The following is a 13,802-nucleotide window of genomic DNA, read 5'->3' on the forward strand; positions in this document are numbered from 1 at the left end:
TGTCTAATTACATGTGTGTATACACACACATATATACAATATATATATTTATGTACACACCATCTGATGCTATACTGTATTTCAAACATATCAAAACCTATATATGTTTCTATATATAAACCTATGGCTCTCCCAACAAATTACTAGTCAGAAATAATAGTGGAGGACTATGATAGACCTACATTGATCCAGTTATTATCATTTGAGAATGGAAAGGAGTATTATATACCAGTAAGTAACTGCATCCATTCAAACAGCTTTTCATATTGTGCTGTGTGTACCTAACAAGTGGTTAGGGAGATCTAACCATTGTATATTCTGCCTTGGCTTCTTTAACTTATGAATAAATAAGAAACATTGACTCTCAATATTTTCTGTAGTTGATTCAACAGAATTTGAAAGAGACTGCCAAGTAATTCAAATTTTTAACACTAGATTTTTCTTAAAGTAAATAATGTTAAACATTCAAAAGACTCACGAAACATGTCTTTCCATGACCATAATGCTATATTTAACTTAAAAATTATTCCATAATAATCAAGACCCTAGATATGATAGAAATGTGCTATGCTTATGTAAGCAAGAAGTGTTTACATTTTCTTTAGATGAATAGGTAACTGACATAAATGAAACCTAGAAAAACTTTTATTATTTTATTTTGAATGATCTATTTTATAATTAAGCCTCCTCAAAGTGTATATGATTTGAAACTTTATTCCTTTACCAGGTATTTAGAGGCACAGCCCACTTAAAATCAGTTACCGTAAACACTTTCTATTAAGTGTTTACCTCTTTGGTATCTTTATTATTTTTAAAAACAAATAAATAGCTTATCTTTTATATTTACTACCTTCATCTGTTTGGTAATCAAAAACTCTTCACTGATAGCCCATTTAATAAACAGCTGTCCTATGTAGAACCTGAGAATTATCAAGAAAATAATGGAGGCGTCATCAAGACTGACCAGACACCTACCTTTGAGAAGCTTCCAGTCAATGTGAACATCCTTGCTAAAGGAGAAGACATGGAAGAAAGAACAAAAGTTAAAAATAGCTTTGCTTATATTGCTATATGCTTATATATATATTATATAATATATATATGTAATATATATATATATATATAATATATATATATATATACACTGGCCTCTTCTCCCTACCTTGTCTCTGAAAGCCACCACATAGAGAAAAGAAGGCAGTGAGTGTTGTGAAACCAAAAATGCTTTAGGAAAATTCTGGAGTTTTTAAATTATTATTATTAAAAATAACTTTTATAATATTTGCTAATTTTTATTCTCTGAATTATAAAATTAATACATTACTTTCATATATTTAGCACTTACTTTCAATTTCAATTAAACCTTTTATAAAGCTAAGGTCTATTACATTTTGTACTTCTGGAAATTCTCTAGCCACAAATAAATGACCATCAGAGGTAACTGGCAGCGTGCAACATTGGATTTCTTCCATACAGCAATTTATAATAGATGTGAGCACATTTGCAGTTGGGCTTTAGAAGGCGATTAAATTAAGGCAAATTCTTGAAGCTTACACTTAAATTATTACAGAAACATAACTTAGATTTCAATGCTGCAACTGGCTAAGTATATCATAAACATTGAAAATAACTAGCCAAAGATTGTGTATTCACCAGATGCTCTACCATTTAAAACTATGTTCTGAGTATTTTATCAAAAGTTGAATTAACTCTTCTCAGGACAATAGCCTTCATGAACCATTGGATAGGTTATACATCATAAGATTACCAAATAAAGAAATAGTAGGAAGGCTTAACAGCTAGGAAAATCAAAGTCACTTATTCAGGGGGTATTGATAGTTCAGACACTGAAAACTGGCTTAAATTATACATCAATATATCTGTCTTCATCCTTAACCTTTGCATACAAGTTAAGAAAAGATGCTTTCCTCTCTCCCAATTTTAGGGAAGGATACACCAATTTTACCAAGTATTTGACATATTTGTAAAAAAAAAAAGTCCCAATTTAAAGTTCTCATGATTTCTGCCTGTTTTTCCACTCATCTTTATCCTTATCATACATCTAGAGTGTACTTATGTATGAAGAGATTGTTACCAGACATCACAGATCTAGGTTCTAACCTTTGAGATTAACTTGCTATTTGTCTTGTAGTTTCAGAAGTTCTTTGAGTCCTAGTTTGAGGTTTCAATATAAATAATTGTGACAGTTTCTATCCTTACTAATAAAGAGTTAATTTACCTTATATGAGATACATGCTTTGAAAGCAAAAGTGGTGTCGAAATTCAAAGTATTGTTAAAAATCAGCTCAAAACGTGTCCTTTTTTCTTACCAAATATCCCTTATTTTGGACTATGTTTCCTTCTTCTGGCATTCTTCAGCTCCTCATCCTTCTGGATGTCTTCTCTAATTAAGTTACAGCCAGAGACTCACACTTACATCTCTAGCAACCAGTACAATATTAAATGCTATCTATTAAGGATCATTTTCTGAATACTTCATAATCTCTTCAAAATCAATGATCCTAAGCCATGTTCATATTTTTAGACTTTTCTTAATTCTATGTACTTACTCCCGCACTCCAACTGCAGGCTTCTACTCCCCTAGCCTTGCCTCTCCTCTTCTATCCACTCACTGGCTGGAACTCAAAACACACCTTCTCAAATCCTCTTTCTTATTCCGTCCACATTCTGTTAGTCACTGTATTTGCCTGACTCCGCCTCCTAAATATCCTTGGGATAGTTGCACCTTCCTCACCATATTCCACTGCCTTTGCTATATTTTATGCTATCTTCAGTCTTTTTCCTTGATCACTATATTAGTCATCCTCGTTCCTGTGTTTTCCATGCTGTCAGGGAGATCACCTTTCCAATACAAATGTGATCACATCACTCACCAGGTTGAAATCTCCTATATCTACAGAATAATGTCCTTCGCACAGACAACAAATGTTCCATAATCCAGACCTATCCTGTGCTTCCAATCTTTTTAATATTCATCATATCTTTATCAACCACTCTTTATGCATCAGATGCATTGAACTCATGCCAGCCTCCTTCTTGCTGTGGATAATTGGGGTGTTCCCTCCTGGCCTCATGATGGTCACTTACATACTGATAACTTCAACTTATTTTCAAAGATTAAGTTTAAACCTTAGACATTTTATGAAACCTCCTCACCACTAACACCTCCATTGCTTATATAAAATAATAGGACTAAAACATTGATTAAAAGCAATTTGGAAATATAAAATGAAGTTATTATTAAAATGGAAAAGGAAGAAGAATGAAAAAGTAGAATTCTATTTTCTTTCTTAGAATCCTAAGATTTTAAGGCTGAAAGAATTGTTATAATCCAGACCAGAGTTTTCTGTTGCTTTCATGTAAAAAGTAAAAACTTGCCTTAAGATGAAGTTTGGGGAATTTGTATCTAGTCGTGTAATACAGACTGTAAAAATTGAATGATCCTTACATAGCACTACTCTACTCAGCTGTGAAAAAAAATCTAGAATCCTAGATTCTGAGCTTCATAGTCTTACTTATTCTCACTTCCCACAGCATAAACTGAATACTTTCTGAAGAAATAAAGTTTTTTTCTTTACTTTTCCAAAAAATCTGTTTTGTCAAAAAGTTTTGTCTAAAAGGGCAAAACATGAAAAAGAAGCAAGCAAAATGAATTAATATAATGCTACACTATGAGTTGATTATACAAGATTTCATTAGTAAAAGTTTAAAAGAGGGGCGCCTGGGTGGCTCAGTCGGTTAAGCGTCCGGCTTCGGCTCAGGTCATGATCTCACAGTTCATGGGTTTGACCCCCGCATCGGGCTCTGTGCTGACGCCTCAGAGCCTGGAGCTTGCTTCGGATTCTGTGTTTCTCTCTCTCTCTCTCTGATCCTCCCCTGCTCGCGCTCTCTCTCTCTGTCTCTCAAAAATAAATAAAAAACATTAAAAAAAATTTTTTAAGTTTTAAAGAAAGAACTGAGCAAGGTGCTTTGGCACACCTCATAATTTCTATGGAAACTATTATCAGTCATAGGGCCTGTATGAAGCTCTTTCCTGGAGAAGTTTCCAAGCATCCAAAACCAATGTTTAAAAAATTTTTTAATGTTTATTTATTTTTGAGAGAGAGAGAAAGAGCATGAGTGGGGGAAGTACAGAGAGAAAGATAGAGGATCTGAAGCGGGCTTGAGATGACAGAGAGTCAGATGTGGGGCTTGAACTCACGAACCGCGAGATCATGACCTGAGCTGAAGTTGGACACTTAACCGACTGAGCCACCCATTGCTTAAGTGAAATTTATTTTAAAGTTTTAAAGTTTTTGAGGCTTTGCATATGTAAGTCATGTTTATTCTCACAACTAATTTAAAGTTATATCATAATTGACAAAAGTTTCAAGGTGCTTGAAATTACAATTGTGTTTCCCTTTAACAGCTGCATTTCAGGGAGAGAGATAGGTTGTCGTGGCCAGTTAAACCTAACTTCATTCAAACTCAGAGTTGCTTAGTGCCCTGGGCTTGGCGTGACTCTCCTTCAATCTGAGGTCCACTTCTCCACAGACAGTTCTTACAAGAAGATGTCACAGGTTTTTACCTACACCTCTTGCTTCTTAAAAAGGACCAAACTAGAGTCTGATGAAGCTCCTTTCATCCCTTTCCTTTTTAAGGTCTTTCCTTACTTAAAATATGTACACATTTTCTGTAAGTCTCCAATGCTGAGTTACTGAAATGAAAAATTACCCTGTTTCTTGGAAAACTATTTTCACTTACACGTCCCCCAAGTCCTAAAATGCCTAAGCCTCCTGTGCCACTTTATATATTCATCCCACCCCACAGAGGAGCATGCACAGGAAAAGCAGACTCCCCTTCCCCCACACATTTCCTCCGTTTGTTTACAAAACGTCTTGGAATGAGAATGAGCTGCTTGTGGTTCCTGTGGCTGATTCAGGGATGCCTTCCTCCAGGCAGAGGACGCTGGCCAACCAAATGACCTCTCTGTAGCTAATCCTTGCACCCCTATGGTAAGGCTGATTGAGCTTACAGGTACCCTTTCTAACTTAACCTGGTGGGATTTGTTTTTGCGGTAAAGAACTTAGCAAGAACCAAATATCACTCTAAAGACAGACCTAATAATGGCAAGGCCCATCAGAACCCACCCCAACACACACACACACACACACACACACACACACACACACACACCTCAACAACAACAACAACAAAAGAAATCAGAAATGCACTGGGATGCCTTTGCACTCCTGTGCATCAACCTTTGTTTCTTATAAAGGTCAGAATTTTTGCCTTCTGGATTTCTAGAAGGACAATAAAGCTACTTGTAGTGTATTTGAACAGAGAGTTTATTAAAAGAAGAAATCATCCCAAATACTAGCTACATGAGAGATGTACTTGAGTCAGCAAGTTTACATCAACTCATACATAGGTGTTGATGACCAGTTAATAGTCATAAGAAGGTTTAAAGTTGTGAAGATCTCAAGTAAACATGACTCTTCCACATGTGTGTTTATATTTGTTCAGATTTGCTAATTAATAGTCAGCTCACCACACATGTTGATGACTCTTGGAAACCTTAGAATTCTTTTTTTTCCCAAACATTATTTTTATTTTGTGTGTGTGTGTGTGTGTGTGTGTGTGTGTGTGTTTAATACTTAAGAATATGTGTAACAGAGTCTTTAGTGTCATGCCCTCACCAAATAAATACTTCACTTGAGTAGATAGAAGATGAGGATAATGGCACCAGGGGAGCTCACTCGGTTAAGTGTCCAACTTCGGCTCTGGTCATGATCTCACAGTTTGTGAGTTCAATCCCTGCATCAGGCTCTGAGAGCCTGCTTAGGATTCTGGGTCTCCCTCTCTCTGTCCCTCACCTCTTGCTCTTTCTCTCTCTCAAAAATAAATAAAGTATTAAGAAAAAAAATTTTTTTAATGAGGACCAAAAAATCCTGTAAAAATTCTCTCCCAAAGGAGAAAATGTTGAACATCATAAATATATTATAAACTATAAATATTACTATAAATAACCACATGATCATGTAGAAATACTGGTAAGATAAATATCACATTGTCATCATGCTATCAATTTGAACTGATAAATCTTAAACTTACGTGAAAAGAAGTATTTTAAGAAAGCATTGGGGAGGGGGAGTCCCAAGAGGCTATATAGTTTCACAATCAATTTGCAATGGATCAAAGACTAATATTGTGTCCTCTAATAGACCATAGTTGAAAAAAGACATCTTAGAACAAAGTGTCCTTACTCAAGTTAAGCCTTTTATATGTTGTCATCTGCTTCAAGAAATTCATTGTGTGCTTATCATCCATTACATAAATAGATATATATATACATATACATATATGATCTATAAATAGTTTGAGGCAGTATATTCTTAGTTTCCAAATGCCCAAATCTTTAATGCCAAATGCCAAAAACTTTAATCACTTAAAGTTTTTAATAACCTTTAAGTTAAAAACAATATATATATATGTATTTAAGGGAACTGCTAGATCACAGAGAAGAGAGAGGAAAGATCCCAACTCATTCAACCATTACCACCAATTGAAAGCTAGTGAAACATATGTATTTCTGCCTAGAAAATGTCATTTAACTTCTATATTTATGATTTAACATTTGTTTTTGTCTTTGTACATTTGTCCCTTTAGTGCATCCTAACGTCAGTCAAGGCTGCCAAGGAGGCTGTGCGACGTGTTCAGATTACAATGGATGTTTGTCATGTAAGCCCAGACTATTTTTTGTTCTGGAAAGAATTGGCATGAAGCAGATTGGAGTGTGTCTCTCTTCATGTCCAAGTGGATATTATGGAACTCGATATCCAGATATAAATAAGTGTACAAGTAAGTGCTACACAGAATTATGTTTTTATCTCATCCTTAGGGACTTTCCAGATTTGAAATGGCCTCCAGCATATTTGTGATATTCACTGTTAAGTTAATAATAATATTTACCTGATAATTAAGCCAAAGCACATGTGGACTTAGCTCTCAGAACAAGAAAATTTTCACCTCGTTTAAAAAAACACTCAGGTTTTGTGGCGGGTTTTTTCCATTGTAAAAGCAAAAGCCGAGAACATGGTTCTTACTCATGGAACCTACAGAAAAGTATTGTAAGTGTTAATGCCAACTGAGTTCCCATTACTGTCACAACATCCAATTATTTAATGACTTAAAGAATAAATTCAGCTATTTTTGCTTCAAGAAAAATCCCAGTATAACAACTAAAGCATTTATCTATTTGTTGGACATAAATGTTGAAAACACTCTTGTATCACCTTTCATCTGGACCCCGCAAGTCTCCTCTTCACACTGTAAAGCGAGTAAGGTTTCAACATGCAGTTTAGGAAACAGCATTCCTCTGCCGTGCATCACACATAGCTGCCTACCTCTCAAACTTCTGTCCAGTGACTGCAGCTCACCCACTTTGCAGCGACCTCACTGGCCTTCTTGCAAGATCTTCCCACCTCAAGGCCTTCGCAGTTACTGTTCCCCACTCACTGTTCTAGCAGTTTGGAAAGCGCTTAGCCTACATTTTTGCATGGCTGGTTCTTTTCTTTCATTTAAAATTCTGCTTATATGTCACCTTTGCAGGAGGGTATTTCATGACCAGTTAACTCACAATGATCAAATTTGTCCTCTCTCAGTCGTTTTTCATATCTTTTTCCTATCATTTGTTGTTGTCATTATTTTTTTAGACCATGTCTTACTCTGGAACCAGACTGCCTGGTTTCAAAATCCACTCTGTTCCTGGAATAATTTCATAAACTTTTTGAGTCTCAATTTCCTTATCTGTAAAATGGGAATTATTATAGGGGCTTCTTCACTGGGTTATTGTAAAGTTGAAGTGACTTAATATTGTAAAATATTTGCAGCAGTATCTGATATACTAATCATCATATACAGATCAGCTATTGCCATAGTTTATTGTGTCTCTCCTCCTAAAATGTAAGCTTTGTGAACTCCTTATCTCTCTTTTGTGCATTGCTGTCAATCAATATCTAGAATAGGGCTAGGCATATAGTGGTCAATCATATACTTCTTGAATGAATGAATAGACTTCGAAAATAGCACTAAAGCAATATCTAGTATATTTCATTAAAACTCTGATGAAACACTTTTTACTGTTATTTTATATAAATGGATACTTGGTCTTATAAATATTCTTGACAGCTGACATATTGCCAAAAATTTTTCATAGGACTCAGTACAGTAATTGTGAAATCAATGACTGATGTATATCAACTAAATGACTATGGAGGAATCCATAATTTAATCTGGAAAAATAATTTTGAATCCTAATTGTGTTTGACACAAAAGTTGCATGTGCCTCTGTTGTAAGCATAGAGATCTGGACCAGCAATAAGTAAGTGAAGATAATAAAAGCATATTTCTTTTCTGTTTTTCTCTTTCAGAATGCAAAGCTGACTGTGATACATGTTTCAACAAAAATTTCTGCACAAAGTGTAAAAATGGATTTTACTTACACCTTGGAAAGTGCCTTGACAATTGCCCAGAAGGGTTGGAAGCCAACAACCATACCATGGAGTGCGTCAGTATTGGTGAGGAGGATTTGTAAGATTGACGGGGGAGGACCGACTCCTCAGACGATAATGTCAGTCTCCAGGGAAGTGCTGCTCAAAGTCCAATTTCACAAAAACCTGAAGAAATATCTCCAAGAGGCTTTCTTCATCCTTCTTTACAAAGATACCATCTCAGCAGTGCTCCCACAGCCTTAGCCAGCACGTATCAAAATATAGTGTAACACCCCATGGTGCTCCATTATTTCTTAGGGAGCGTTAATAACTGTTGTGGATACTCTGATCATTACGGGTTTATTTCATATCATTATTTAATGAACTTTTACTGATAGTAATTTAATATATACATACTTGCATATATTATATATGTTATATATATATATACACATGCATACATGAGCCGTACACACACACACACACACACACACACACATACACACATACATATATGGTCTTAAACTAAATTTTCACTTTAGGACATGAGTTTCACATAACACTTAAGTCTAATGTCAACCAGTGAGCAAAGTTGGTTTTTTTAATGTTTATTCATTTTTTGAAAGAGAGAGAGTGAGCAGAGGAGAGGCAGAGACAGAAGGAGACACCGAATCTAAAGCAGGCACTGAGCTGTCAGCACAGAGCCCTATCCTGGGCTCGAGCCCACAGACCGTGAGGTCATGACCTGAACTGAAGTCAGATGCTTAACTGACTAAGCCACTCCGGCACCCCAGCAAAGTTGTTTTTTAAGGGAAGGAAACATTCTCTGGGTATAGCCCATTGGTACTCAGTAGATGAGCCAAACACCTACAGAAATGGAACTGATAATCTTAAAAATCTCACTGTTTTTCTTTCACCCTGATTTACTGAAATGTTCTGCTTGCACAGGTATTCAGAAACAAGATCATTTTGGACTTACTCATACTATCAAAAGGACACAGTCGTAGGGTCTGATTAAATGCAGGCTGAATTTCCTGGAAGGGAGGTCCTCAGGCCAGTTGTTTGTCTAAATAACGGATCACTGTCAGGCTTTATTTTCCCTCTTTTAAATGTTGTGCAGCTACTACAACCATGAGTTTGATGAACAGTTGGGGAGCAGATGCTCAACCAAATGGGAAAGCAGCATACTAAATCTCAAAATCCCCTGGGCAAGAGCTACAAGAGCCTTTGATGATGCATTGATATTGGTGTATGCACACAAATGTCCTCCTGATTCAGTACAAGATAGCCTCCAGGACTCCCCTGTGGTCCCCACAGAGAGATCCCCCATGAGAATCAAAAGTGCTGGAGTAATAACTCCAAAGTGGTGATTTGACTATTTTGCATCCACAGGAAACACTTCTAAACAAAGTTCCTAAGAAAATGAAACAAATAGATGATATTTCAAAGATAATTTCAGAAGCATCTGGAAAACAACAAGCATGAAACATTCCATGGTTCATTTTGGTTTAGTCTTTTTTTTTTCATCTAGTCATAAAGATGCGGAGAAGCTACTTAGAAATGGGGTAAAAGGTACATGAGAAAGCACCTCCAGTTCATCTCTTTCTAAGTCCTTGGGGCTGATGATTAAAGGTAATAAGTTGCAAACTGTGGAAAAAGTAGGAAACTATTCTGTGGACTATTCAAGGACAGACAGAAACTCAGGATGAGTTACAGAAAATTTGTGGCACTTCTCTATCCAGAAAAATGGGACACATGTTTAGATTGTCTTAGTTGTTTAAAGCGTAGCATTCAGTCCTTGAAAGGCTCCTTATCTTAATTGTATTAATGCTTTTCTATCATAGAGAGCATTTAGCACCTGACACTGTTAGATTAGCTAGTAAAGCTTACTAGTAATTTAAACTACTATTTATACAAAAATATATTTCTTAAACAATGAAATTTAAGAAATTTATATATTTTAGAATAGAGATTAGAAATCTAAGACCCACTTAGCGAATCTGGCTCATTGAACAGATACGTATAAGTCACCTAGGACACAGTGCAAATCCGCAACTTTTGATCAGGGCCAGCTCTTTGTTGCCTTAAGGGATGTTTCCCATCAGGTCCTCTCTACTCAACAGGTAGTAGGTGGACCATGACTGAGGCTTGCCCCAGAAGTTCATGAAAAATGATGACCTGCTTGATCATCACAAAGGAACATTAAAGCCTATTCCTTTAACAAATATGAAACCAGGACCTAGAGAGCTGACATAATGACTCCAGGAACCCAGTGTGAGGTATTGTGAAGGCTATATTTAGTACCTTGACTCCAGCTCTCCAGTGCTCACCAAAGATATTGAAGAATGTGTCCCTCCCTTTGCTGAAATCTACATTATGTGACTTGTTTCTTATCCAGATTATTATTAAGAGGAAAGGTCATAAACAGAGAAAATACCACCCTGATATAAAGCTAGGGTAAAAGATTTCTGCCTCAATATATCCAGTCCTCATGGTTTTCTGTCATATTAGGCATAAATATCTGCTGAACCCAATTTTATAGGAAAATATATTTCTTCTACTTTATGCTGTAGATATTGGCTTCCTTTCTGCTCTGTCATTGTGTATCCTCATCACTCCTCTGTGAGAGGAGTTGGTCTTGTTCTAGTAGTCACAGAGTGAGATATCCAGCTTTAAACAGTGAGTAGCAAGGAACATGCCCTTGCTATGTTCACAGGGTAGCCATGCACTTAGTCAGTGAGAATGAGAGCAAATGAGTAATGGTGTTGTAAGGCCATTCCTGGTGGAACATCCAGTTTAGCTTTTCTCCAATTAAAGAATCCCTTTTGTAGCACTGTAGACTGACTGATAGGTCTATCACAGAATGACCATTTCTGGGAAAAGGAAGCTAGTTACTTTTTTGAGACCCTTGTTTCGTTAGTGAAAAAGTTAAGGGTTTCCAGGGGCACCCAGGTAGCTCAGTTGGCTAAGTGCCCTACTCTTGATTTTGGCTTCGGTCATGATTTCACAGTTCATGGGTTCGAGCCCTGCATCGGGCTCTGTTCTGACAGTGTGGAGCCTGCTTGGGATTCTCTCTCTCTCCTCACTCTCTGTTCTTCCTTCACTTGCATTCCTCTCTCTCTCCCTCTCTCTCAAAATAAATAAATAAACTTTTAAAAACTATGTTAAGATTTCCAGTGTTAATAGTGCTCTTAATACGGAAAAGAGAATAGAAAAAAGTGAATAAATTTGCTTTTCTCTTAATTACCTCTTAATCAAATAATGCCCCAGTTCCACATTGTTCAGTTAATGACTTGAATATAACTTAAATCATCCTTTTTTTAAATCTTTACATATTTTCCAAAGTTTCCAATTTTCCAGAAATATTTTTTATGCATTAACATTTTAGGTTCATTATACAGTATTTCTCTAGGAAAAGTTCTCTTCTAAAGGTTTTTTAACTATCCCTTCTTATTAGGGCTTTTTACTATCTGAACTCATCCATTTCAAATATTTTCTTTTCTTTCTCCTCAATGGAACTCTCTAAAATTATCATTAGAATTTTATTTTTTGAACCATTTATCATATGACTAAGGACTTATAGTTGTAATTTTAAACATCTTTTTTTCTGAAGTCTAAATATCCATTTGCCTAGACCAGTTTTACAATTGTGAAGAAGCCCCAAATTTCTGGTCATTCTCACATCATGTAATGGTTTTTTTTGTTTTTGTTTCTGTTTTTGTTTTTAGTCCTCTTAAATGAATACTGGACAAAGTGACAGCTCACAAACTTTGATCTTTCTTTTTCCATTTTCTTTCTGAGAGGTGGTTTTATTTGTTTTGTGTTAAAGACCCACTGTTTTTGTGTCATTAATCTCAGGATAGAAGATATGTCCTTAATTGCCAAAATATTATGATATCAGTAAGTGACTTCATTGTTCTAGTCTAATTCAAATCATGTTATAACTGAACATGAAACTAGTTTAAAAGTGGTTCAGTAAAGTTCATTTTTTTAAGTTCATAGAAACTTAAATTCACTTATCTAGTCATTTTCATTTCACTCTGTGTTACATTTAGATGCCTGGTGGTAACTATAAAACATGGAAAATATGTATGTCAAATGGATTTAAGTTTCTAAAACATTTGGGTTATATTGTTTGAGGTTCCATGAAAGATAGCATTCATTCTAAAAAAAAATTTTTTTAAACCAGAAGGCAGCAAGAAAGCTTAATGGAAAGTTGTGGATGGAGAATCTTGTATCATCTAAAGAATTATTGCTGCAAGCTATTTCAGTTATTATAAATTAGGAAGTTGCATGAACATAAATAAAATGATAGCATCTTGCAGATATTTATTTTCATTAGAAGTGCAGAAATCTGCTATAAGACCTTGGAAAGCCCTGATTGAAAAGAAAATATTAATATACAGTAAAAGGGAGAGAAATCTGCAAAAGAAGCTTTATAGAAGTTACATCTGTTCATCTTAAGAATCACTTTTTCAAGTTAATTCTAGAAACAGCTTATCAGCTGAAATTGAGACAGAATCCACTTAAATAGATGCTGCTATGCCTGACGAATACCCATTAGTAAATGATAATATTTAGAGGTGCTGGCATGACTCAGTTGGTTAAGCACACGGCTTCAGCTCAGGTCATGATCTCTCAGTTCATGAGTTTGAGCCCTGCATTGGGCCTTGTGCTGAGAGCCTGGAGCTCTGGGCCTGGAGCCCATTTTGGATTCTGTGTCTCCCTCCCTCTCTCTCTCTGCCCCTCCCCCTTCTCTCTCTCTCTCTCTCTCTCTCTCTCTCTCTCTCTCTCTCTCTCTCTCCCCTTCAAGAATAAACATTAAAAATATATAAAAAGATAAAAATTTTAAATGAGAATATTTAAGTACTCAACTTCACATAAAGTAGAAAAGGAAGTGAATTGTAGACAACCACCTGGATGCATTTTTGGCCTAACCATCATCCAGCACAGAAGTCCTCAAAGCGTGTTCTTGGTACCTGCAAATCAATCTCACATATATTGCCCCAGTCCAGGTAATTGACTTGGAAACACCAGGGGTGGGGCCCAGTGGTCTGCTTCAGCAAGCCCTCCAGGTGATTCTGTTGCACGCTGAAAAAGCAGATCTGTAGAACATAATAATGACTAATCTATCAAGTTATGGTCAGGATCGATCAAAACTTAGAGCAGTGCTCTAGAAATTGTAAACCACTGGTCAATTGTGAGTAATTAGATTAGTTCCTGGGTTAGTAAATCTAGAATGAAAAGTAAACCTAATGCAAGAATGAGTTTACCTGCACTGTAAGCACTAAAAATGTGAAAACATTT

The 13,802-nt window shown here is 35.9% G+C and overlaps 1 protein-coding gene across 1 annotated transcript in view; it reads left to right on the top strand.

Moving 5' to 3' along the window:
• RSPO3 (R-spondin 3) overlaps window positions 1-13,802 on the top strand; it is an 84,792-nt gene that overhangs the window by 25,337 nt on the left and 45,653 nt on the right. Inside the window, exons 2-3 of the mRNA XM_029944547.1 lie at window positions 6,673-6,864; window positions 8,436-8,582. Of these exons, the coding sequence (XP_029800407.1) occupies window positions 6,673-6,864; window positions 8,436-8,582 (339 nt within the window). The remainder of the gene's footprint in view (window positions 1-6,672; window positions 6,865-8,435; window positions 8,583-13,802) is intronic.

Source organism: Suricata suricatta, chromosome 7 (assembly GCF_006229205.1).
Source record: "Suricata suricatta isolate VVHF042 chromosome 7, meerkat_22Aug2017_6uvM2_HiC, whole genome shotgun sequence".
Taxonomy (NCBI): domain Eukaryota; kingdom Metazoa; phylum Chordata; class Mammalia; order Carnivora; family Herpestidae; genus Suricata; species Suricata suricatta.